Raw genomic sequence first — 24,491 nt, 5'->3', positions numbered from 1 at the left:
GGTATAATTGTATAATACATCTACATATCAAATTAAATATACTAAGTAACGCAAACAATAATAGGTCCTGCCTATATTGTTTGCTCCCAGGGTCCATGGGAGAGTCTACCAACCAACTGAAGATTCTAATCTGAGGGATATTCAATGAATCTAAGCACACTGAGTTCTTTAGTCCATTCACTTTATTCTTCTATGGTGATTCAACCTACACAGTTTCTTGTCTGCTCTCTTACTTGGCTCCCCTCAGCCCTCCTGCTCTCAGCCCTCCTGCTCTCGGTCCTCCTGCTGTCAGTCCTCCTGCTCTCAGTCCTCCTGCTCTCGGTCCTCCTGTTCTCATCCTCCTGCTCTCGGTCCTCCTGCTCTCGGTCCTCCTGCTCTCGGTCCTCCTGCTCTCAGTCCTCCTGCTCTCGGTCCTCCTGCTCTCAGCCTCCTGCTCTCGGTCCTCCTGCTCTCAGCCCTCCTGCTCTCGGTCCTCCTGCTCTCAGTCCTCCTGCTCTCAGTCCTCCTGCTCTCAGCCCTCCTGCTCTCGGTCCTCCTGCTCTCAGCCTCCTGCTCTTCGGTCCTCCTGCTCTCAGGTCCTCCTGCTCTCAGTCCTCCTGCTCTCAGCCCTCCTGCTCTCCGTCCTCCTGCTCTCAGCCTCCTGTCTCGGTCCTCCTGCTCTCAGTCCTCCTGCTCTCAGTCCCTCCTGCTCTGTCCTCCTGCTCTCGGTCCTCCTGCTCTTGGTCCTCCTGTTCTCATCCTCCTGCTCTCGTCCTCCTGCTCTCAGCCCTCCTGCTCTCGGTCCTCCTGCTCTCGCCTCCTGCTCTTGTCCTCCTGCTTCTCAGCCTCCTGCTCTCGGTCCTCCTGCTCTTAGTCCTCCTGCTCTCAGTCCTCCTGTTCTCATCCTCCTGCTCTCGGTCCTCCTGCTCTCGATCCTCCTGCTCTCGGTCCTCCTGCTCTCAGTCCTCCTGCTCTCAGTCCTCCTGCTCTCAGCCCTCCTGCTCTCGGTCCTCCTGCTCTCAGCCCTCCTGCTCTCGGTCCTCCTGCTCTCAGTCCTCCTGCTCTCAGTCCTCCTGCTCTCAGCCCTCCTGCTCTCAGTCCTCCTGCTCTCAGTCCTCCTGCTCTCAGCCCTCCTGCTCTCGGTCCTCCTGCTCTCGGTCCTCCTGCTCTCGGTCCTCCTGCTCTCGGTCCTCCTGCTCTCAGTCCTCCTGCTCTCAGTCCTCCTGCTCTCAGCCCTCCTGCTCTCGGTCCTCCTGCTCTCGGTCCTCCTGCTCTTGGTCCTCCTGTTCTCATCCTCCTGCTCTCGGTCCTCCTGCTCTCAGCCCTCCTGCTCTCAGTCCTCCTGCTCTCAGTCCTCCTGCTCTCAGCCCTCCTGCTCTCGGTCCTCCTGCTCTTGGTCCTCCTGTTCTCATCCTCCTGCTCTCGGTCCTCCTGCTCTCAGCCCTCCTGCTCTCGGTCCTCCTGCTCTCAGTCCTCCTGCTCTCAGTCCTCCTGCTCTCGGTCCTCCTGCTCTCGGTCCTCCTGCTCTCGGTCCTCCTGCTCTCGGTCCTCCTGCTCTCGGTCCTCCTGCTCTCGGTCCTCCTGCTCTCGGTCCTCCTGCTCTCGGTCCTCCTGCTCTCGGTCCTCCTGCTCTCAGCCCCTTCGGCTGTTCTCTCGTCTTTCTACTTAGTTCTTTCCATCTCAGTCCTCGTCTTTGTTCTTCTCAGTCCATTCTCTCAATGCTCTCAGAGATGCTAAATGTAAAGCATAGTTTACTATAACACTTTTATTTCCAAAAGGAAGTCAGAATGTACCAAAATTACAATTAGAGTGTATAAAATCACATCAGTAATCCATCTGACTTCATCTATCCTAAAGAAACAGCTTCACCATGACCATGAAAGAAATAGTATTAGCACTAGAAAGAAACAGTCTTGTTCATTATAACCGATTTTTAGAATTGCAGAGGAAGTGCCAGGGTTGTAGCTCGGTAGGCGGAGTGCTGGCAAGGTGCCCTGGGTTTGATCTCCAGTATGCCCAGCACTTTGGAGGTAGAGGCAGGAAGACAGAAGTTCAAGGTCATTCTGGATGACATAGTAAATTGGAGGACAGCCTAAGCTACATGAGACACTGTCTGAAATATATATATATATTTTTTCTGGAGTTACCATTTATTTGGAAGATAGTTTTTCATGAAGAAAGATAAATACAATGTGTTTAGGCATCACATAAATTTCATAAGTAGTCAAATCTTGGGGTTACTTGTCCTGAATATCTGTTCAAGATGTTATGAGTCCATGCTGAAACAGCAGCATGTATTTTTTTTTTCCCAAGACAGGGTTTCTCTGTGTAGCTTTGCGCCTTTCCTAGAACTCACTCTGTAGACCAGGCTGGACTCAAACTCACAGAGATCCGCCTGGCTCTGCCTCCCGAGTGCTGGGATTAAAGGCGTGCGCCGCCACCGCCCTCAGCAGCATGTATTTTAAAGTTGTATTTCTAGGACATGATGGTGTAATGAAGGATATTATGAAATCATACATTAGCTTCTAGTGTCAACTAGCACATTCTACAGAAACAAATTCTGCCCCATTCCCTTCACCTGTTCTTTCCTGTTAAGGAGAGGTTTAGTACATTAGAAGCTCATGTGTGCCTGCAGAGTCCTGTTGCTGCTTCTGTGATTTCTAAGGTGCTTTTAACTTAGTTTCTGTAATGGCATTCAAAGCTAAAAGAATACAACATAAAGATATAATTAAGGTGAAGATATGCATTCAATGCTTTATCATTTAAATTTTTATCTGTTGTCTGTTTAATTGATAAGCATTTGGATAGGATCTAAAAGGGCAGATATTAGTATAATGCATAATTTGTAATGTGTTTGAGCACCCTGTTTATTATATTATTCTTTAACTTTCTTCCTGTGTTTTTGTTGTTGTTTGTTTGTTTGTTTGTTTGTTTTTCAAAACAAGGTTTCTCTGTGTAGTTTTGGTGCCTGTCCTGGATCTCGCTCTGTAGACCAGGTTGGCCTCGAACTCACAGAAATCCACCTGGCTCTGCCTCTCGAGTGCTGGGATTAAAGGCGTGCGCCACCACTGCCCGGCTACTGTGTTCATTTTTAAAGGGTAGTGGTATTATCAGGCCTAGAAAAGGAATCAGTATTAAGAATCTGGATTTGATATTAATTTTTACCTTCTCCTGCCCACTCTTATTCTCACCTTTGAGTAAAGTCTGTATGTGTGCACACATCCAGTAGAATAAACACTTGGAATGCTTTTAAATGTTACCATATTTTCATAGAAAATAGAATTAGTTATCTTTAGAAAGGAGGGCTAGGTCATCTGAAAAATCTTGAAGCCCTTCCCCTAGTTTTTGAAGAGCATGCTATTACATTGTTGCTTTTTTTTTTTTTTAACTGCTACTACTGAATTAAAGGCCTTTAGTATTTTCTCATGGGGAAAATAATCAGTTACCTAATGTGGCGAATAAAAAATGTATTATTTGACTAAGAATCACATTCTTTCTCAAATCTAGCCTCCTAAATTTTATAGGCTTAAGAAAATCTTGTACTTATATAGTCTAATAATTCACTAGAGTTTTTAGATGGTCTCTTAAAAAAAAAAAAAAAAAAAAGAGTTGACCGTACTGCAGCTTGGGGTTTTGTAATAGAGACACTTCCTCTTTAAGAACACATCAATGTCTTCTTATACTCTGTAATTTGGAAAAGTTTGAGGTTTGGGGTGCCTGTTGCATCAAAGTATCAAGGAGATTGATATAAAAGTTGATTTTAATGCCTCCCATCTCATGAGAAAGGTTTACTCAGAAACTTAACTTTTCACTTTAGATTCATTCTCTCTCTCTCTCTCTCTCTCTCTCTCTCTCTCTCTCTCTCTCTCTCTTTCTCTCTCATTCTCTTGTATAATGCTGGATGGCTGGAAGGAACTCAACAGACAGCTGGTAGCATGTGTGTACAGTCCTTGTCTGCCTCCTCTTGCTTCCAGGGACTTCAGGCATGAGCCACCATGCCCCGTTAGAAAGTTGAACATCCTAGTACTAAAGAATTCTTGAAACGCTTCATTTAAAGAATTTTATATTACCAAAGAATTGTTAGAATGTGTCAGGTTTCTCAGTTTTAAAAAGAAGCAAATACACTAAATGGTGCTTATTTAAAAATGAAGACATCTGTAGTTAGAAGGATAAACTGAGGACTGTATTCCTGTACAGTTTATGAGTACAGTAACATTAGGTAGCATTCAGTGTTTCCAAATTGTAGCTAGCACAAAACATTTGTTGTCTCCCACCTGCTCAGAGCCTCCAAGAATAAAAGAGAATTTAGACCTGCTTCAGAGGGACAAGTTGGGCATGCTGGAATAGAAAGTATTTCAAATACTATTTTTGCTTGAGGAAAGTAACTTTAAAATAGTAAATTTCTAAATGTTATGCTTCCATGAAAGCTAATTACGAGTATATACATATATATGTATGTATATAGACAATTTCTATGTTGGGTTCTCAATCAAAGTTTATATATATATATATATATATATATATATATATATATATATATATATATATATATAGTTTAATTTCAGACTGCAGGGACATAACAAATGCTTTCTTGTGCCTTCTAAGTTAAAGATCTTAAATAGTTTAAGTTTTCAATACCCTTAAATAGGAGCATATCAATAATTTTGTGAGTGTAGTCAACATTCTGTCTCAAATAATGCAGAATAGTCATACACAAGCCTGTAAATTCTTATTTAGCATTGGAAGAAATTGTATCTAAAATTGGTATATCCCACCTTTTGGGTAGTTCTTTCCATTTCAGGGTTTGCTTGGTTTTAATCCATAACCAGAACCACCATACTGTCAGATATAAGGGAAAACTTCCTTAAGGGAGACAGAGTTGGTTGGGGGGCAAGTGGCTGATTTAGGGCCCTCAGCTGTGAAAGGATAGAGGAGGCTTCTGTGAGCATAGGCAGGTAAAATTCCACCTGCACCTGTAAATTAAAACAGATAACTTTTCAAGGTCTGGGACTGTAGCTCAGTGGTAACATATATGAACTCCTGGATGGTGGCCTCAGCATCGAAGAAATAGCACTGTTAAATCGGTATGAAAGGCAGAGGCAGTCAGGTCTCTGAGTTTGAGGCCGGCCAGATCACATACTGAGACCCTGTCTCAAAAAAAGTTTGTTTGAGAAAGGTTTCTGGCCCTATGTCTTGCTATGCTCTGCTGGAAAAGTAGAATCAAGTCTCAAATAATGCCTTTTCAATTGTATCCTCTAGTATTATAGGTGTAGGACAGTACTGTATCATTACCTCTGTGAATGTAAAATAGCTTGTACCTGCTTTATGATACATAGTAGTGACTGTGCTTTATCAGAGCTGTTTTCAATGGTGTTGCTCAGAATGTTTTCTTTCCAGATGATGATTGAGAAACTAATTTTAAAGAAAAAATGGTGCCAGGTACCACAAGAATAACAGGGGAAGGAAATAAATGTATTTTTTTCTGGATTTCAGGACTTTTATAAATAGTATACAATTAATTGTACATTTACCTCATTCTCTGCATGGAAAAAAAAGAAACTATCATTTTTTGCTTTTTTTTCCCCCAACATCTGAGAAAAAGAGGTGCTGTTTATCATCAGCAAGTAGGGACCAGAGTTATTTTCCCCAGAATCACTCACTGTTCCTGACCCTGTAGACTTGGAACAACTAATGTAGCTAGACTTACATGTACATTTGGACAAATGACTATTACCTGAGAAGCATATTCCTATCACCCTGAACAATTCCCATCGTTGCCCAACTTACATGTGCGTCCCAGGTTGTCAAGTTTTTCTACAACCTCAGACAGCAAAGACCACAGAGTAATACACCACACCCTAAGTGTTTTCATGTCTCTACTCCGGATTAAAGAAACCATCGCTAGTGGTTGCCTGGGCACAAGTAGGTGTGCAGTGTGGGAAGTGATTTGCATGAAATAGCTAAAAATTCCTGCTTGATTTACTCCTTTAACATGAGCCCAGGGGATGTAGAATGAGATATTGCCCCACAGTTTTCCTAAAGGTGTTCTACATCTGCATTTATCATGACGTCGAATCTGAGTGTTTGATTGAATTACCCAGTTTATACAAGCAGTCTACTCTTGCTATGGGAAAAGGAAAGTCTTATTGGCCATGACATTATTTTACTGCAACAATAATTAACATGCCTCTGCATAGGCATAAGTCTCCATGACTTATGTAGAAGCCTTGTAAAGGCAAACAGGAAGCATGTGCAAGAGGCATGCCACATGTGGTGGAGTATCCTCTTCACTGTTACTGTGTTGTATGTAGGAGCCAGAATTTCCCAAGCATTTTTAAGTGCATTGTCATCATTTCATATTACATGGCAGTTATAATTCAAATATAAACAGTACCACATATATACGTAAGAATGAATTAGAGTTGGAAGAGACCTGAAAGTATAGTGATCTAAATAAAAGTGTAATAGTCATTATTCTTCAAAGAAAGAAATTATGAAGTTACAGAAAGAAACTGAAACTAATTTTATTGGTAAAGGCAGAATTTTTACCCAGACACTCTTGTTTTGAAGTCACTGTACCTCACTAACTTTAATAAAGCTCAGGAATTGTCAGCAAATTCATCTCTCAGTTAGTTTTGCTGAATTCAATAAATTCAGTTACCAGTCTTTCAACTAAAAGAAAAATGTCATGTGCATCACTGCTACAGAAAAGGGTCTGCAGTATCTCCATATTCCTTTGAGAATAACTTAAGGTATGGTCATGGGGTGTCCATCAGAACAACTGTTGCTGGAATCTTGTGCTTCCACATTCTTGTCTACACCACATTTGGGGGGCATAAGGACAGTGCTTGCTTAACTCTGTACTTTGAAGACAGTGTAGCAATGTCCTCTTTTATTATCAGAAGACTTGTAACCAAACAACCAGTAGTTAACTCTAAACCTAAGTAGAAAATGGATTGAGCTCTTTGGACAGACCACTAACCTAACGAAGTGTAGGTGTTGCAGGCTAAGGAAGCCTATAAAGTAAATGCAGAGAACTGCTTTGATGCTGGTTAACAGGCCGACTCCGAAGCATTTATCTTGCCTACCTGTACTTACTTACTGCTGAAATGGCTGAATTAGCAGCTGCAGCGTAGCAGCCATAACCCCCATCATACATATTCAAAATAGCCTAATAAGGCAAAAGTGCTTGTTTATATTTACAATTAAAATTTTACTTATAACCAAATTTTCAAATGTTCTTTTTTAGCTACTTAAATATCTCGATTTTTAATGTATTTAGCTGTAGTTTTGTAATCTACATATTTCTATTTAAATATATTGATTTTTAATGTATTTAGCTGTAGTTTTGTAATCTACATATTTCTATTTAAATATCTCAATTTTTAATGTATTTAGCTGTAGTTTTGTAATCTACATATTTCTGTTTAAATATCTAGATTTTTAATGTATTTAGCTGTAGTTTTGTAATCTACATATTTCTCTTCTTAAGTTTGGAAAACCATTACTTAGTTTAATTTATCTTACAAAAGTCTTTACTTACAACCCGCTATGATTTTTATCAACAGACATAATTTGTCTGTTACTTAGCAAAATAAAGGAAAGAAAAGGGTAAATATTCTCAGATAAGTTGGAAACTGTGTTAAACGTCTTATTTTATGACACTGTAGAGAAGTTTTTAAAGATATGTATTCTTCTGGGTCTTATGTGATGTATAAAGAGAAAAGTTTCAAAACTATACTGAAAACTTTCCCAAACTGTATTGCTTATTTCAGGATTGTTGATCCATGAGTTTTCATAGGAAGTTAGCAATAATTTCTCATTGAAGAGAGAGTAGTATGTCAGCAGGGAATGCATGCATATTATACGGCTGGAGTGCCTTGAATTTTTCTCAGATGTCAAATTTCTATTTCATAAAGAAAAGTGGAAATTGATATAGCCTGGTTATTTGGTAATAATCAGGATGATTTTAGATTCTTTTCCATTTCTAGGACTTACTCCAATAGTGCAGCGTAACTAGGATTCTACATGGTGCTTAAATTACAGTAACTAAAGATGATTATTTACATTTTAACCAGTTAGTCCAGCTAGAGAATTTTAATGCTAGTGCTAACTTTGGAATTTCATTTGAGGTATTCAACTTTACAGCATGTTTAGTTTCTTTTCATTTCTTATTAGTATTTTTCATTACTTAATAGTCTCCTGCCCCCACCTCCGACAAGAACTCTCCTCTCTGTTCAATATCAGAAACATTTCCCTTTTTGGCATGTGCTTTCTAGCTCCCCAAGCAGTATAAGCAAATTGGAAAGTTCAGCTGTCATTCTTGGAAGGTCATAGATCACACTAGCAGCCCAAGTAATCCAAGAGGTTTTAAGTATCATAGCATTTAGTTTAAAGTGAAATTTGCTCTGACAGGGCTGGCAGAGCAATAGGAAAAAGAAATATTTGTGCTTGGAAAAGTGCATATGTAGAGACCAAGAGTATAACTGATGGCTGGAAGTGATTTCAGTCTAAAAAAACAAATCATTAAGAGAGTGCATAGGGGTAAAATACACAGTTCATATTTTAAAGAGTCTCAAAATGAACCAGCAACTAAGGTTAGCATTACATAGTAATTAGTGTTGTGTTCACATTTAACTCACTCAGTACCAGACGGCATGGTTAATCTATCACTGAGAAAACATTGCTACTGAGATGATATTCTCTATTTGAAACCTATAACAGTAATTTTTGTACCTTAAAGAGAACAAAGGCATTATGACAGATTATATAAATGTAGAATCAGTAACAGACAAACAATTACATAAAAGAGGTGCTAATGACTCAGCTTATTGGCACAGAGGTTATTTAAACCACTTGGTAAGTGCTGGGAATCAAGGCATCACTTGACATTATAGAACCCGCCAGTTTCAAGAACTTCTCCTGCTTAATTGAAGACATGTAGTTAAAGACAGCTAGATGGTACACCTTAACTGAAAGACTGCTCTACAAGGCTAGAGACCATTACAGGCTTAGGTACCTGTGCTACAAATAAGGAAAAGTGAGTGCCATTTAATAGCTGCAAGTCTTTCTTTCAAGCTGTTGTTCTCTACAGAAAGCCAGTGTTAAGTCACAGCAGTACAAGATTTATAAGTGTTTTCCTTGAATATGCAAAAGAGAGTTAAAAGAAGAATAGAAAAAAATTTCCAGTAAGATGGCAAGCTTGATCAACAAGGAAGGCTTCCTCCTATGTAGATAGACAAATAAATAGAAATTCAGAAACCCCTTACATGCATGGAGATGCTTGTGATTTTCTGCACAACTGACTATCCACTCCTACCCCGACAAGTTTTAGCCATTCCTCTGGGCTAGTGAAATCAAAACATCAGTGATGATAAGAAGACAAGTCTCTAAGTCCCTTCATCTACCTTCCATGCTGTGCTGTGTGCTTGTCAGCACTCCCAGGAGTCAGTCTGTTACGTTTTGGTAGTTGAGGTGTTCTTTATCTGCCTTATGAATCTCGTCAAGATATTGCAGAAGGAAACAGTAGCTTTACATGCGTATGAAGACAAGTATTGAGATTAAAAGGGAGTCAGTGATGTGAAATTTCATGGCCAATTGGAATAAATTAGAGACAGTTTTGCACATGCCCATCATTAGCACAAATTAGTTTTTATCTGAAGCATCAGCATAGGCACTAAACTGAAGGAATCTGTCCCCACAGTATTTTCCCCTTACAACTGACAGATGTCATTAACAAAAAATTTTAATGAATCCCAAATAAGTGACTTAAATCCAGCTTCCTAATACTCATATAATTTGCCCTTTAAGAACAAATAATTAGTTTGTGTTCATTAAAAAATATTACTTATGGGGCTGCAGACTGGCTAAGTGAATTAGGAGCAATTGCTGCTCTTCCAATCTGAGTTCAGTTCCCCAGCACCCATGTCAGGTCACGACTGCATTTAACTCTAGCTCCAGACATACAACACCCTCTTCTGGTCTCTGAATGTACACATAGCATACATAGAAATAAACATAAAAAAAGAAAAGAAAAAACAAGTATTATCTATAAAGCTTTATTTTATTAGTAATAAAAGAAAAATGTGTATATACAGCACACAGAAGTAAATGTAAAATTACAGGTAATGTTTGTGTATGTGTATACATATGTCAGACTCATCAAAAGACTACATAATTATGATCTTGGATTTTATTTTCTGAGTGACACAGTGATTTCATTTCAAAACAATAACTATTAATCTCAGCACTCAAAAGGCAGAGGTAGGTGGATCTCTGTTAGTTCAAGGTCACCCTGGTCTACAAAGTGAGTTTCAGGACTAGAAAAAACCCTGTCTGGGGGGTGGGGGGGGGCCCAAAACACTAATACCTTAGAGAAATCTAAAACATGTGTGTGTTATAGGTAAACTTATAAAACACGATGTTCCTGATGTTGGTTCCATGGTGTTTTTCAAACTATGCTGTAAAAATAGTACTTTAGTATGCAAGTTAAATTTTCAGTGCCAAAGACAATTGACATCCTTTATTTTAACTTTATTTTTTAGGCCCCCACAGTTACAGATTTTACATTCAACAATGGGTGTTTGTTGTTTTTGTGAACTAGATTGTTTCACTTATAAAAATGAAGATATTAATTATCTGAAGATGCAAAACAAACTGCTCCTCATCAGTAGTAAATACAGTTTGAATTCGTAAGCCGTGCTTTAAAACCAGTGGTGCATTTACAGTGGCAAGACAAGCTTGCCATCTAGTGGCTTGTCTGAAAATTACATCCGGGGTCCTGTTAAGACATGGCCTTGTTAGGGTTACTTGTCCTGCATTTCTCTTCCTACAGCAGGAATTTTAAAAACATAACATAACTGGCCTTTCAGGCTGTCTGACTTCATCCCATGGAATGAATACAGCAGCCTTTTAGCTATTTCATGAAGCATTCCCTACTGTATCTTTAAATTGTCAGCCAGTTTTTACATTCTCCCCCTTAGCTCTCAGAACTAATCTAGTAGTTTTTGTGAAAATCTCCTTTCAAAAGAGGAAAGATGGGCCAACAAGATGCCTCTGCAGCTAAAGGCATTTGCTTCCAAACCTAACAACCTGAGTTTAGCTTCCAGGACCACAGGTAGAAGACGAGAGCTGAACCATTCCCATGAGTAGTCCAATGACCTCGACAGACAGGTGTTCGCTCTCACACACACTTTAACCTGTGTTGTGAATTGTAACAATTTTCTCACTGTTTACAAGGCTGCTTGCATAAAGCCTCTTATTTCTTCAAATTGGGCAGCTATATTACCTCCTAAATGTTTTCTGTGCATTTGAGTTCACCCCAACTCCCTTTCCTACCACAGATAACTTTCTTTTTTTTTAATTTATTTATTTATTTTATTATTATTACTATTATGTGTTTTAATTTTACACATCAGCCATGGGTTCCTCTGTCCTCCCCACTCCTGCCCCCACCTCCACCTTCCCTCCAGCCCCTCCCCTCCATTCCCATGTCCTCCAGGACCAAGACACCCCTGGGGATTCATTTAAACCTGGTAGATTCAGTACAGGCAGGTCCTGTCCCCTCCTTCAAGACTGAGCACGTGTCCCTGTGTAAGCCCAAGGTTCCAAACAGCCAGCTCATGCACTAAGGACAGGTCCTGGTCCCGCAGACTGGATGCCTCCCAAACAGATCAAGCTATTCAATTGTCTCACTTATCCAGAGGGTCTGCTTCCATTCAATTGGCTGTTTGTCCCTGTGCTTTTTGCAATCTTGGATTCAATTATTCACGCTCTTTCAATCCCTCCTCTTTCTCGACTTTCTAAAACACAGAATTAGACTATTGTTCTTTACAACTATTGATAGTTCTCAAAATCCATGCAGTTGCTAGTATGGCACATGAAGTTGGACTGGCTAGTCCTACTCACACTTTAGACCTGCACTGCAGTCCTTCTGCTTCTCATATCACACACTAAAGAATTTGACCAGAACACACCGCTACTCTGTAGCTGCTGCAGTGTCTTGCTCAGGCCTCTATGCTGCCCGCATCTCTCTTAACCTGTGTAATCCTCCCTGTCTCTCCAGACTCATCCATTCATACATTGATACTCTTTGTCCATTTCATGTCAGATACTATGCTAGATGCTTCATGTACATCAAAGAATATTACAACCTTAGTCCTCCATGGACACTCTAATATAAGAAACAAAAACCAAAATATATAATGACAGAAATATAATGGCAAATGCCTTAAAGTTTGACTGTTTACCTCAAAGATTCTGCTGTAGAAACTGTACTGTATCTCTGACACACTCACATTGTATTACTTTGAATCCTACTGTACAAGCATTAGAGCAGTACAGTGCCATGCATTACAGATGTACTCCCAGTATATTAAATACTTAATGTCCTACTCTCTTAGTTAGGGTTTCTATTGCTGTGAAGAGACACCATGACCATGGCAACTCTTATAAAGGAAAACATTTAATTGAGTGGCTCACAATTTCAGAGGTTTAGTCCATTATCCTCATGGTGGAACATGACAGTATGCAGAAAGACATGGTGCTGGAGGAGGAGCTGAAAGTCCTTCATCTTGATCAGCAGGCAACAGGAAGTGAACTGGGTTACTGGAAGTGGCTTGAGCAATATGAGACCTCAAAGCCCACCTCCACAATGACACACTTCCTCCAATAAGGCCACGCCTCCTAATAGTGCCACTCCCTATGAGTTTATGGGGGACAGTTTCATTCTAACTACCACATTCCACTTCCTGGCCCCCATAAACTTGTAATAATATCATAATGAAATGTGCATTTAGTCCAACTTCAAAAGCCCCCACAGTCTCAACAATATATTAAAGTCCGAAGTTTAAAGTCTCTTCTGAGATTCATGCAGTCTTTTAAGTGTAATCTCCTATAAATTCAAAATCAAAAAACAGATCACATACTTGCAACATATAATGCCACAGGATATACATTACTGTTCCAAAACATAGGGAAGAAAGCATAGTGAGGAAATACTGGACTGAAGCAAGACCAAAAACCAGCTGGGCAAACTACAATCTCCATGTCTGATGCTGCTCTCCTCATCTCCAACTCCTTTCAGCTTTGTTGACTGCAGCATACTTCTTTCTCTTGGGCTGCTTCCACCCCCTTTCCTTGGCAGGTATTCCATGACTCTGGCATCTCCAACATCTTGGGATCTCCACAGCATTCCAGGCTTCACCTTTACAGCTTCATGCAATGGCCCTTCTAGGCCTCCATTCAGGGATACCCCTGACATATGCCTGGCCTTAGAAGCTTTCTTTAGTCACTCCTTGACTAAAACCAGAACTACATGGCTGAAGCTGCCAAGTTCTGCTGTTTACTGGGGGCTGGGACATAGCCCTCATGTTCAATTACATCTTCACCAGCTTTCTGTTTTTCATGGTTTCCTTCACTGCCTTAGCTTGGCTGTCCTGGAACTTGCTCTGTAGACCAGGCTGGCTTCAAACTCAGAGATCCACCAGCCTCTGCCTTCTGATTGCTGGGATTAAAGGTGTGCACCACCACACCCAGCTCTAAGCTCTTCCTTAATTCCTTTTCTCAAGTTGGGAACTTAACCAGGTAGGATCTTGTCCTGAGGTCACTACTCTCTTATTTCTATTTCTTAATCTATCTCCTTGAACACAGGACTTAGATCCATTCTGCATCCTGGTGCTCCTTTTCTCCTCAATTTGTTTATTTTGTATTTTCTCGCTCAGCTTGCTCCTTTTCATTATAAATCTTCATTAGAGTAACCACTAATAACCACATGGCAGAGTCTATACTAGACTGTTTTGAAATTTGTCAACAGAAATAATTCAACTCTCTTCACTTTAGCCTTAGGCAGACTCTCCAGACAAGGGCAAAGGGCAGCCACATTCATCACCAAAATATCACAAGAATGATCTCTCTGCAACATACTAAATTATTCTCCTCTGAAACTTGAGCCAGGCCCCCACAGTTCGTCAAATCACATTCAGCACCACTGTCTCATTCAACTGCTTTTCCAGTCTACAGTCCCTTGGTCCATATTCCTTCAAACAAAAGCATAGTCAGGCCTTTCACAGCAATACCTCACTCCTGGTACCAACTTCTATCTTAGTGAAGGTTTCTATTGCTGTGAAGAGACATTATGACCATGGCAACTCTTTTATAAAGGAAAACATTTAATTGGGATGACTTACATTTTTAGAAGTTTAGTCTGTTATTATCATGGTGGAATATGGCAGCATGTGGGCAGGCATGGTGCTGGAGAAGAAGCTGAGAGTCCTCCATCTTGATCAGCAGGCAACAGAAAGTGAACTGGATCACTGCTTAATTGATAAAAATGAAATCATCTAGAATGGTTAACAGACTATGCCATACAGTTCTGTGGAATCAGGAAATGTCTCCTTCAATGAGAGCAACTTTCTATTAAGTCTTTTTACTTGACAATCCCAAATTAACTCCAGTCTTCAATGTTATCTGTGAATTACAAAGACTGAGGGATTCCAAAAGTCAGTGTTCCCTGCTTATAAGTATATTGATACCAAAGATTCTATGTAATGAACTGTAGAATCCCTAAAGACAGTCCTAGACTATAAAAAATGATATCAATCTGGTGGCAGGTGAAACTTCAGTGTGTCTCTGTCTATATGCAGTTACACATACACTTATACACTCGTCTTAGACCACTTTGTCATAATAGCTCCTTACATTTTTTAAGGTCAGTGGAGTTTAGTTACATTAATAAAGTCACAGATAGGTTTGCACTGTGTGCTGTACTTAGTTCAGATGAAATTGAGCACATTCAGGGTAGGATGCTCTCCACTGCTCTAGCAACTTCAAACCACATCATAAAAGCTTCATATTCTTTATTTTAAGGTGAAAAATGAACATCAAAGTTAGAAAACAAAAATGAGCAGCCGAGATTGGAGACTGTATCCTGATGGTTGAATAAGCAGAGTGGTGGGATGTGCATAAAGAATTAGATTTTATGTATGGCTGTGGAGAGTAATGCTAAGGTTTTCAGAGGACTGTAATAGAGAACTTTCTAGCAGTCTTACACACCCATGGAAACTGCCTTCTCAGTGTCCCAAGCACCACCACTTCCAGTCCAGACAAGGTCCAGATGAGCTCTATCAAAAGTGTTGTGAATTGAAGTGCAATCAAGATTGTTTCAAAAAATGTTTCAGACCCTAGATCCTACGAGCTTATGAAAGAATCAAAAGTCTTTTCATGGTAACGTCCACTGATAAACGTATTACATGCTTGTACTTGTATTGCTGACTTCGGAATTTCAAGTAGAAAATGGCATATGTTGCTTTGATCTAATTAGAGTAAACTACTGATGATCCTTTTCACTCATGCAGCACTTTTCACCCAAGGATTTCCAAGTGCTTTACAAATATGCACTAATTAAGCCTCACAAACAGCCTGAGGTAGGTGCCTTTCTCTCCTTTCTCCAGGAATGTCAACTGGCACAGAATCCTGAATGTGCCAAGGATTCCTACTGGCTGCCATTTCTTTGGAATGTGGCTGCCATTTCTTTGGAATGTGCTGCATGTAAAGTGTCACCTGTCATTTTCAGATTTTGTTTTCCCTCTGAATCATCACAAATTTAGAATCTTAGTGAATGCTGCTTGAGGACTTGTTTCAAGTCCTATAGATATTGATGGATGTCAAGCTTTCTCTGTGTCAGTTAACTCTGTAGATTTATCGAAACAAATTATAAGTGGTTAATATTATACTATTGTTGAATTATAAGTATAATTTACACTTTAAAAGATTTGTTTCCATTTTCGTCTCCAGGTACCCCAAAGTCATTGTTTGGGTGTATAACTTTATAGAAGATTGATTTGTTGACATTACTATCCCTTGTTGTCAGAGAGAGCTTTTTCGTTTGGGCTAGAATTATATATTATCAAGAAAATATACTGAGTTTTGGGTAATTCAATAATTTGAATTTTTTTATCTTAACACTAAAGGAAAAAATTAAGTATCACTAAATAGCCATGTGAGGAAAAAGTAGTATAGGGGGCTTCATATGCTAATATAGGAGGATTTACAAGTTTTCAGAGTAGTAGAGAGAGAATTTGTACACACAGAGACACACTAAGCAGGATACAGTTCCATTCCCATATATACAGCGCCATGTTACAAACTACTGTCTAAAGCAGTGGTCAGGTACACTGAGAGCAGATGTCACATTTCATAGCTTAGTTTCCTTGGGCTCCTAGGTCCCCGTTAATGCCATGTCAAGTCTTCCTGAGTCAGAAGGGAACAAGTTTGGCTACAACACTGCCCCTTTGTATTTATGGTTTATGTCCCTTCTAGAACTTACCTCAAATATTTACCTCAAAATAACTCCATTTCCATTTGAATACTTATTGTTAGACTCTCCTAGTTTTGAGACACAGTTCACATTAATAATGCTACATTCTTATATCAAGAAAGAAACTAGAATTAGTGTCCATGTGTTCCAAAAGAGTACATCTCCAAGTTTTAGCCTCATGGAAAGCTCTGTTCCCCACTGCTTTAGAACAACCCAAATAAGAGATTAAAGAAGAAAACTGTAGCTCCACAACTACTTAAATTTAAAAGGTGGCCATAACTACACAAGGATCTACAGTATCACAATACTTTCCAAGCTGATTAGAATATTTTAAATGTCCTTTAAATACTTAACTTATGGTATATGAAGGATAAATCACAAAGAGCCAATTTTAAGACTTAGTTCCAAGTTTTCTTCCTGGGTTGGGGAAAGGGGGGTCTTGAAAACCCCAAATGCTGTCCTACACATTGTACCATACACTCATGGTACCATGAACTGTTGTCTGCAGGCACAGAACCCCTACAGTGGCCTAAACACTGGGCTATAGAAAAGCTCCACACTTAAGGGCGAGTCTTACCTTCACTTACCTGGGGATGTAGAGTCTTGTTGACAGTATAATTGGTATATTCAGAAGAGAAGGGGGAAATGGGAAATTGTCATTTGTAGTGGAAAGTGTAGCATATGGGCATGTCTGAATACATTCTCTATCATTTGACAAAACACAAGGAAAGCAGCAATAAGGACTCTGATCTGCCATAGAAATACAGAAAAGCAGTCATTCAACTTGAATGTACAAGTCTCGGTCTCTGAGAATCTGCTAAGTCCCCTCTCTCACTGGGGGCCACTGGCCCACAAGGTTAGATGCTCCTGGTGTTGGTCCAGGCCAGTGACAGCAAAGGAACTGTGTCAGCTTCTGCTGCCCACATGGTAGTGAGAAACTCCCTGCCAGTCACCATCCTTTATATAGAACTTCTAGAAGCCCTCTGGAGAGCATCCATTTCAGAGGTGCTTTCTGGTGTGTTCTAAGTGTTCAGTGGCCCTCTGTAAGCCTCTGATTACCAGGCCTCAGAAAAGACTGGAGACTGAGAAATGACCGCAGAATTAACGTGGCCTTTTAAGAGGTGCTGAGGAGTGTCCAAATGTAGTGACAAGTGGAAAGATGGGGAAGGAATGAGATGTGAACCCCCTTACATGTTAGAGAGTTGTCTAAATGCATGATTATGCTATCTTAGTGTTTGGGGTCATTGTCAGCCAACCCTTCCCCTAACTGTGAATAGGTGTACCTTGTGAATAAATCGAAGTTCGTTGAATCCACTAATTTCTGAAACATCTTTTTAAATAATTAAATGTATTCTTTGACAGTTTCATACATGTATATAATACGTTCCGATTACTCTCAACCCCTACCCTCTCTAAAGATACCTCTAGAATAATATTTTCCCTCCCCCTCAAAGTTTAATTTCCTCCATGGAGCAAAGTAAAATACAGACTTAAAATTTGCAACTAGCTTTGATAAATTATAAATCCATGCTTTTTCATGAAGTTTTATTTGCCCAGGATCACTCAGTATAAATCTTAACCTGAAAGGTGTATAAATTCTACTTCCCCAAGAAGTAGATTCACTTGAAGCACATGTCTTATGTGTAACTCTTATGCATCTTACATCATAGCGCTTACTCTTTAGATTCGGCCTAATACCTGTGCAAACACTCGAACATATGTGCTGTTAGCATTTTAATACTTACTAGTGTGGTTCTTACCTTGTGAGAGGAAGTTAATACAAATGTGAATATGTATTCTAATCGGATTGGCATTTGTTGGTGAAAACTATTCTGCTTAGTAGAATCTCAAATAATCTTGTCATTTAAGTGTGCTTTTTTGTTTTCAAGGTGTACATTTCCACATTATAAGTGATTTCCTTCAGCTTTCAATTGAGCTCACCAGCATTCACTGCATGAGCTGTGCATGAGCATGTGGAAGCTGCCAAATTTGCCTGGCAAATTAACATTTTGTCCTTTTCTGCAGTGCTGATTAATTCTTTGCTAAAATGCTTTGTAGAACAGATTTTCTTTTAATAGTTTATTCATAGGCAAAAGAATATTGTAAATTAAGCATAAACTGTGTCTATGTTTCAGGCTGTATTTGCAACTCCTTGGCTTCTCTTGCATAGAATAAACCAGCACTTACAACAGCCTTGCTCTTACTAAACAGACGAGACACACACTTTAGCATTCAGGGTCCAGGTCAGCTCTGGCTGGTTTGCAGGCTCTGGGGGCTCTCACTCTGGTCCTGCAGGCTCAGATGACTCAGATCCCTTGGGAGTTCACTGCTAATGCTCTGACTGCATGTCCTGTTCACAGGGGGTTAGTCTCCAACTCCACAAGACAAACAGACCTTGTAACAGTCAGAAAGCTCTTTGCCGCTGTTAGCGTTTCCCAGCAGAATAGTGCTGGTCACCACCAGACTGTGTATTTTTCATCTTGTTTGATAAGAGCCACACATACAGATAATTTGTGATTTCAACTATTTCAATCAAGTCTTCGACTTTATTTGGAATAGACCCTCCTGACAGGTTTCTAATATTTGAATATAGATCGTCAGAGGTAGGTATTTCAGTATTTACATTTCTGTGAGAATAGAAAGACTAATAATATTTCTGAAAATCACTGTGGCTGTTGGGGAATCCTGGAAGTGGAGGCCCTGACGATGACCTACACTTTGGGTGTGTGGTTAAAAGACAGAATCCCTTATTGCCTGCCTTTCTCTTTCCAGCCTTGGAATGGATGGCTTTGGCCAACCAGTGGGGATTCTTGGACGTCCTGCCACCGCCTATGGATTCCGCCCTGATGAACCGTACTACTACAGCTTTGGGTCTCGATAAAGTCACTCCTTTCCATGTGTACCCTCAGCTTAGGAGAGATCTGTATGGTGTGGGTTAACCTTGAATCTTGATTTAATAATGCATGTTGGTACTCCTGTGGGGCTGTGTTTCTTATTTCTCCATGTGGTTAGCTGCAGGTTAACTCTGACCCTCATGTCTTCTGTTAAATATAATTGATGCTGCAGTGTTCACTCATCCAGACACATCTTGAGGAGAGTAACATTTCCCATGAGACTGTTGCGAAACTACTAGCCTGGAAAAAGAGATACTACATTATGTACATTAAGTGACTAATTTCTATTAAAAAGTGGCATTCGTGCAAAGGAATGTTTGTGTGTTCATATGTTCTGTGTTTCATAGGAACACTCATATACATGGAATACAGTACTTTTTTTTTTGCTTTCTACTTGTAAACCTAGTGTTTTGTATGAGCTGTGCTATCTTTACATTTTATTTTAAATGATCTTCATTCTGCCTTTTGTTTCATGCTTGTCTGGAAGCTTTTTTCCCAAGGTTATTAACAATATGAGATTTTAACTAATGGTGAACATATGTTGTAAGTGGTGTTGCACCTTAAATGATTTGTTATACTCCTAAGTGATCTGGATTCATGACCCTTTAACTATAGCATATACTAGGGCAGCCTCCATAAATGTAGCAGGAGCACCACTGGGCTTCTAAGCTTTGTTTTTTCCTGAAATGTACAATATAAGGTGTGAACAAGCTAATTTATTTTGCCTTACCTAAGAAAATTAAGGAAAGGATTCTTTCTCTCTTTGTTAACTTTAGAAGTGGGTAATGGGAAATAGAGAGGGTCGTGGTGATTAATAATGAATTTTGAAAATAATTCATTGATGTTAAAATGTTGAAAATTTTACTTGAAAAACCAAGCAAGTGAGCTAATTGTAAGCATAGGTTGTTTCTTGATTATCTGCTACCAAGGAAACACAAGGCTTCCAAGCAACACAAATCAAAGGTAAGAATCCCGCCTTTAAATTTAAGACCCACTGATCTAACTATACTTTTACCTTAATTTATACATTTAGCACAAAGTACTAGAGCTGGGAAGGTCCTAGGGAACAATTCAGCCCATGTGCTTGAGAAACCAAACACTTAAAAATGTAAAGATAACCAACAGGTATATTCTTACCTGATATTTGTAAGGTAGTATATGATCTGGGATGTTGTTTTAGTATATGATCTGGGATGTTGTGTTGGTATATGATCTGGGATGTTGTTTTAGCATGTGATCTGGATGTTGTTTATGTTTGTGAACTCACACCCTAATTGATCTTTCTGGAAGCATGCAGTTGTCTTTGTTTCCCTTTTACTCACAGAATAAATATGAATGCCAGAAAATTTGGAATTGGTACTGTCCAACTCTCATTTTTACAATTAAAACCAAACAATCTGAGGTAAGAGCCATTCAGATGGCTGGATGAGTAAAGTCACGTGCCACCAAGCAAGAAGAACTGAGTTCAAGTCCTAGGACCCACATGATTGGAGGAGAGAGCCAATTCCTGCATGCTTGTCCTCTGACATTCACCTACACACCATGGTATATATGCACCCCTACACAAAGTCAGACATAAAATAAAGAAGTGTAAAATACATTCTCGTTTCAAATCGAGATGAGATATTAAATGACTTACCCCTGTGCCTGTGTTTAGTTATTGATAACACCTGTCTCTTTGTTTTCAACATAGCAGCCCTTGTACAGATGTGTTCCTGTTGTTTATCACATACACAGTGTAAGTACACAAAACTCAAGTGACATGTACACACTTAGAAGAACATTCCCAATGTATAACGTTTCAAATGCGATGTACAAACTTCTTACATATTTTTATTGTTTTAGAACTTCACAGATTTAGAAATTATAATCTTTCCACTCAGGCATTGACTAGTTTAGCATTCCCGTGTTTATCAAAGTTTGCCAATGAGATCAATAATAAAGAATATCTAAATTATTGTGTCTATCAGAGAACAAAAAGGGTCAGCACTTGGCCCTTGTAGAAATACCATTCATACTGTAAGTCATATCCTGGCCTCACTAGGTTGTTTTTTGGTTTTTTTTTTTTTAATTAATGTTATACTTAATTTAATGACATATACTAGAAAATTTTTTATGGGATAAAAAGTAAAATTTCCACAAGAATCTTAGATGAGCTGGGGATATAGCTGAGTGGTTTAAGATCTGCTTAGCATGTATGTGACCTGACTTGTGTCCTCAAATAATAGTTTTTAAATGGCTTGGAAAAGAAAACAGAAAATGCTTCAAAGACAGACTGTCTTCAGGCTATAGCTGTTAAGTGACTAAAGTGAGCAGAGTGTGAACTGTAGACTTGCTTGTTTCTACTGAAGGATGGACAGATTCAGAACTCAAAAACACTTCACTTGGACAATTTTTTTAGTGTTTTGTGAAGGAGATAGTTTTTCTTCATGTCATCTATTTCTCCTAATTTTTCCTTCTGCCATGCTAAGAATTTAACCTGGGTTCCTTGCACATAATAGGCAAGCTCATTACTACCGACTTGTATCCCGAGTGGCAGGCAGGCGGATATTCTTAAGAATGGTTGAGGGAGGCTGGACTGTGGGGCACATGCACTCGGCAGAGGCAGGCGGATCTCTGAGTTCAAGGCCAGCCTGGTCTACAAAGCAAGGTCCAGGACAGGTTCCAAAGCTACACAGAGAAACCCTGTCTTGAAAAACAACAACAACCAAATGGATTGTGGGAAGTAGACCCCATTTATTTTCCATAACGAAAGTGTCATTTTTTTACATAATGAAAAGTTAGCTTCAGGAAGAAGACCCCACAAAGTGATTTGATGGGCTTTGAAAGCTGGTTGGCAGGTATAAATATTAACTACAAAACAAAATTAAAATTAAAATTATTATTCCTGAAAACATATGCATAGGAAACTAATGATAACTGACATAGCTTTGGCAACTCAAGAAGTAATTGAGGGGTTGGGGATTTAGCTCAGTGGTAGAGCGTTTGCCTAGCAAGTGCAAGGCTCTGAGTTCGATCCTCAGCTCCAAAAAAAAAAAAAAGTAATTGAAGGGATAATAATTTTGTGACTTTTAGAGGCATCCATCCAACCTAGCCTTTTAATAAAAATGGAGATGCGTCCCTTGAGAAGTCAGGTGCAACACTGAATATTCTTTCACCTTACATATAAATCTCTTTGAATTTAGAGTTCAGAAGTCTAGAGCTGTCCGCTCTGGAGCACCTGGCAGGAATAAGCAAACACAAGCCTCTGCTACAGGAAGGTGCTTTCAACCCACGTTTCAGCATTCTCTCAGAACAGGTTACCCAAGCACAGGCTTCTGTGGAAAAATTGCATTCACAAGTGGGAGCATTTTAAAGCCCCTTGCCTCCACCATATTCAGACTATAAAACAAACCTATCTCAAATAGTAGAAGAAACAAATACAGAATCAAAACATGTGTAAGAAAGGTCAGGCATGTAAAACTAAATGTTTAGATTCAGAATGTGTTGATGAGAACCAGACTTGACAGATGAACAAATTACGCTAGGCTTTCTGAGTTATTTGTCTCAATGTTTAGACAAGTACATATTGGACATGAAGTGAATGTCTCCTCCTCACCTTTTTACCTCCCCCTCATCCTCCTGTCAATCCCCTTTGTTGACCAGACCATTTCACTTTTCCTTTCCTGACACATTCCATACATTGTTTTATGTATCCATACAAAAATCTAAGAACCACAAATGAGACTAAAAAATGTTTTTCTGAGACCAGCTTAATTCACTTAATGTGATTATCTTCAGTTGTACCCATTTTCCTGCAAATAACAACCTTTTTCTTATTTAGGACTGAAAAAAATCCACTGTGCATCTACACCACACTATTTAACCCCTCCTCTGAAGTTGGACACCTGGGTTGATTGCACAGCTCCGCTGTGAGTAGGGATGCAGTAGTGTGTATATAGGAGTAGCTCTGATGTACTGACTTAGGCCCTCAGGTAAGCACCCAGGAGTGCTATAGCTGGGACAAATGCTAGATCTGCTTAGTTTATTATGAAACCTCCTCAGTGACTGCACTAGTTTTACATTCCTGCAGCAGTGTATAAGGGTTCCCTTTTGTCTATATATTAAGTAAATGAATAATGGATTCCATTATGATATTTTCTAGCATGTAGATCAGTGGTTCTCAACCTTCCTAATGCTGCGATGCTTTTATACTGTTCCTCGTGTTGTGCTGACACCCCCACCATAAAATTATTTCATTGCTACTTCATAACTGTAATTTTGCTATTGTTATGAATTGTGATGTAAATATATGATATGCAGGATATCTGATATGTGACCCTCAAAGGGTGTGTGACCCACAGATTGAGAACTTCTGATGTAGATAATATATTTTGATCAGATTAACTTCACATTACCCTCTCGTCTCCTCCTCACTCCTACTGACCTCCCTCTCCCTCCCACTTGCCCTTTCTGCTCTCATGTTCTTGTTGTGTGTGTGTGTGTGTGACTCACATTTATTAGGTTTGCCTACAGGAACACGGTGAGGGGTTATTTACATGCCATAGACAACTTACCAATATCTAAAACACTAAAGAAAATGTCTCTTCCTCCATTAACAATCATTAACTGCCTGTAGATCCTCAGGGGAAGAGAGCCTCCAGAGACACTCTCCTTCCATGACTGAGTTGTGTAGTCTCAGTGTGGATGTGGGTTTGTACAGATGTTCGCAGCTACCGTAAGTTCATAAGTACAACAGGCATGTCATGCCTGGAAGGCAGTGTTCACAACACTCCACCCTTCCTTTCATTCTTTACATCCTCTCTTCCACGTCAGTGTAGTTTTAATTTCATTTGTCTGATAATGGATGCAGTTCTACATTTTTTAATGTTTACTAGCCATTTGTATTTCCTCTTTTGAGACCTGCTTATTTTGACACTATAGTTTTAACAACTAACCATAATACATCAGAGAGATTAAAATTTGAAATTATAAGCACTTAGACTATGCATTGTTTTCACTGGTGGGGTGACCCTGCCTGGGACTTGGCTACTTCCTGGTGGCATAGGCACAAAGCATTGAGAAGTTGTCCATGCTCTGGCCAGTACAGAAGAGGAAGCCTTGTTCCTCCAGCTCAAGCTAGCCACATTGATGTGATGCAAAAGCATGGACTTGAGACTCGCTCTGCACTCCTCTGCCCAGCTGAGAAAGAGGTTGGAACAAGGCTCATTGGACAAAGCAAAAAAACTAGACCAGTGAGTCACAACCCCTTTGGGGGTCAAACAACCCTTTCATAGGGTTTGCATATCAGATCTCCTACATAT

General features: G+C 39.7%; 1 protein-coding gene across 4 annotated transcripts in view; it reads left to right on the top strand.

Annotated features, from left to right (window-relative positions):
* Positions 1-20,545, top strand: part of Kifap3 (kinesin associated protein 3) — a 133,598-nt gene extending 113,053 nt beyond the window's left edge. For 2 of the 4 annotated variants that reach the window (XM_036202184.1, XM_036202185.1), the window contains exon 20: positions 19,067-20,545. In XM_036202184.1, coding sequence (XP_036058077.1) covers positions 19,067-19,175 — 109 coding nt within the window. In that variant the 3' untranslated portion in view covers positions 19,176-20,545. Of the gene's footprint in view, positions 1-15,332; positions 15,402-19,066 lie in introns of all 4 variants that reach the window. The other 2 variants (XM_036202186.1, XM_036202187.1) reach the window with 2 other exon arrangements.
* Positions 20,546-24,491: the final 3,946 nt, after the last annotated feature.

The sequence above is a fragment of the Onychomys torridus genome, chromosome 11, assembly GCF_903995425.1.
Source record: "Onychomys torridus chromosome 11, mOncTor1.1, whole genome shotgun sequence".
In the NCBI taxonomy this organism is placed as follows: Eukaryota; Metazoa; Chordata; class Mammalia; order Rodentia; family Cricetidae; genus Onychomys; species Onychomys torridus.
This window is presented reverse-complemented; position numbering and strand designations above follow the sequence as displayed.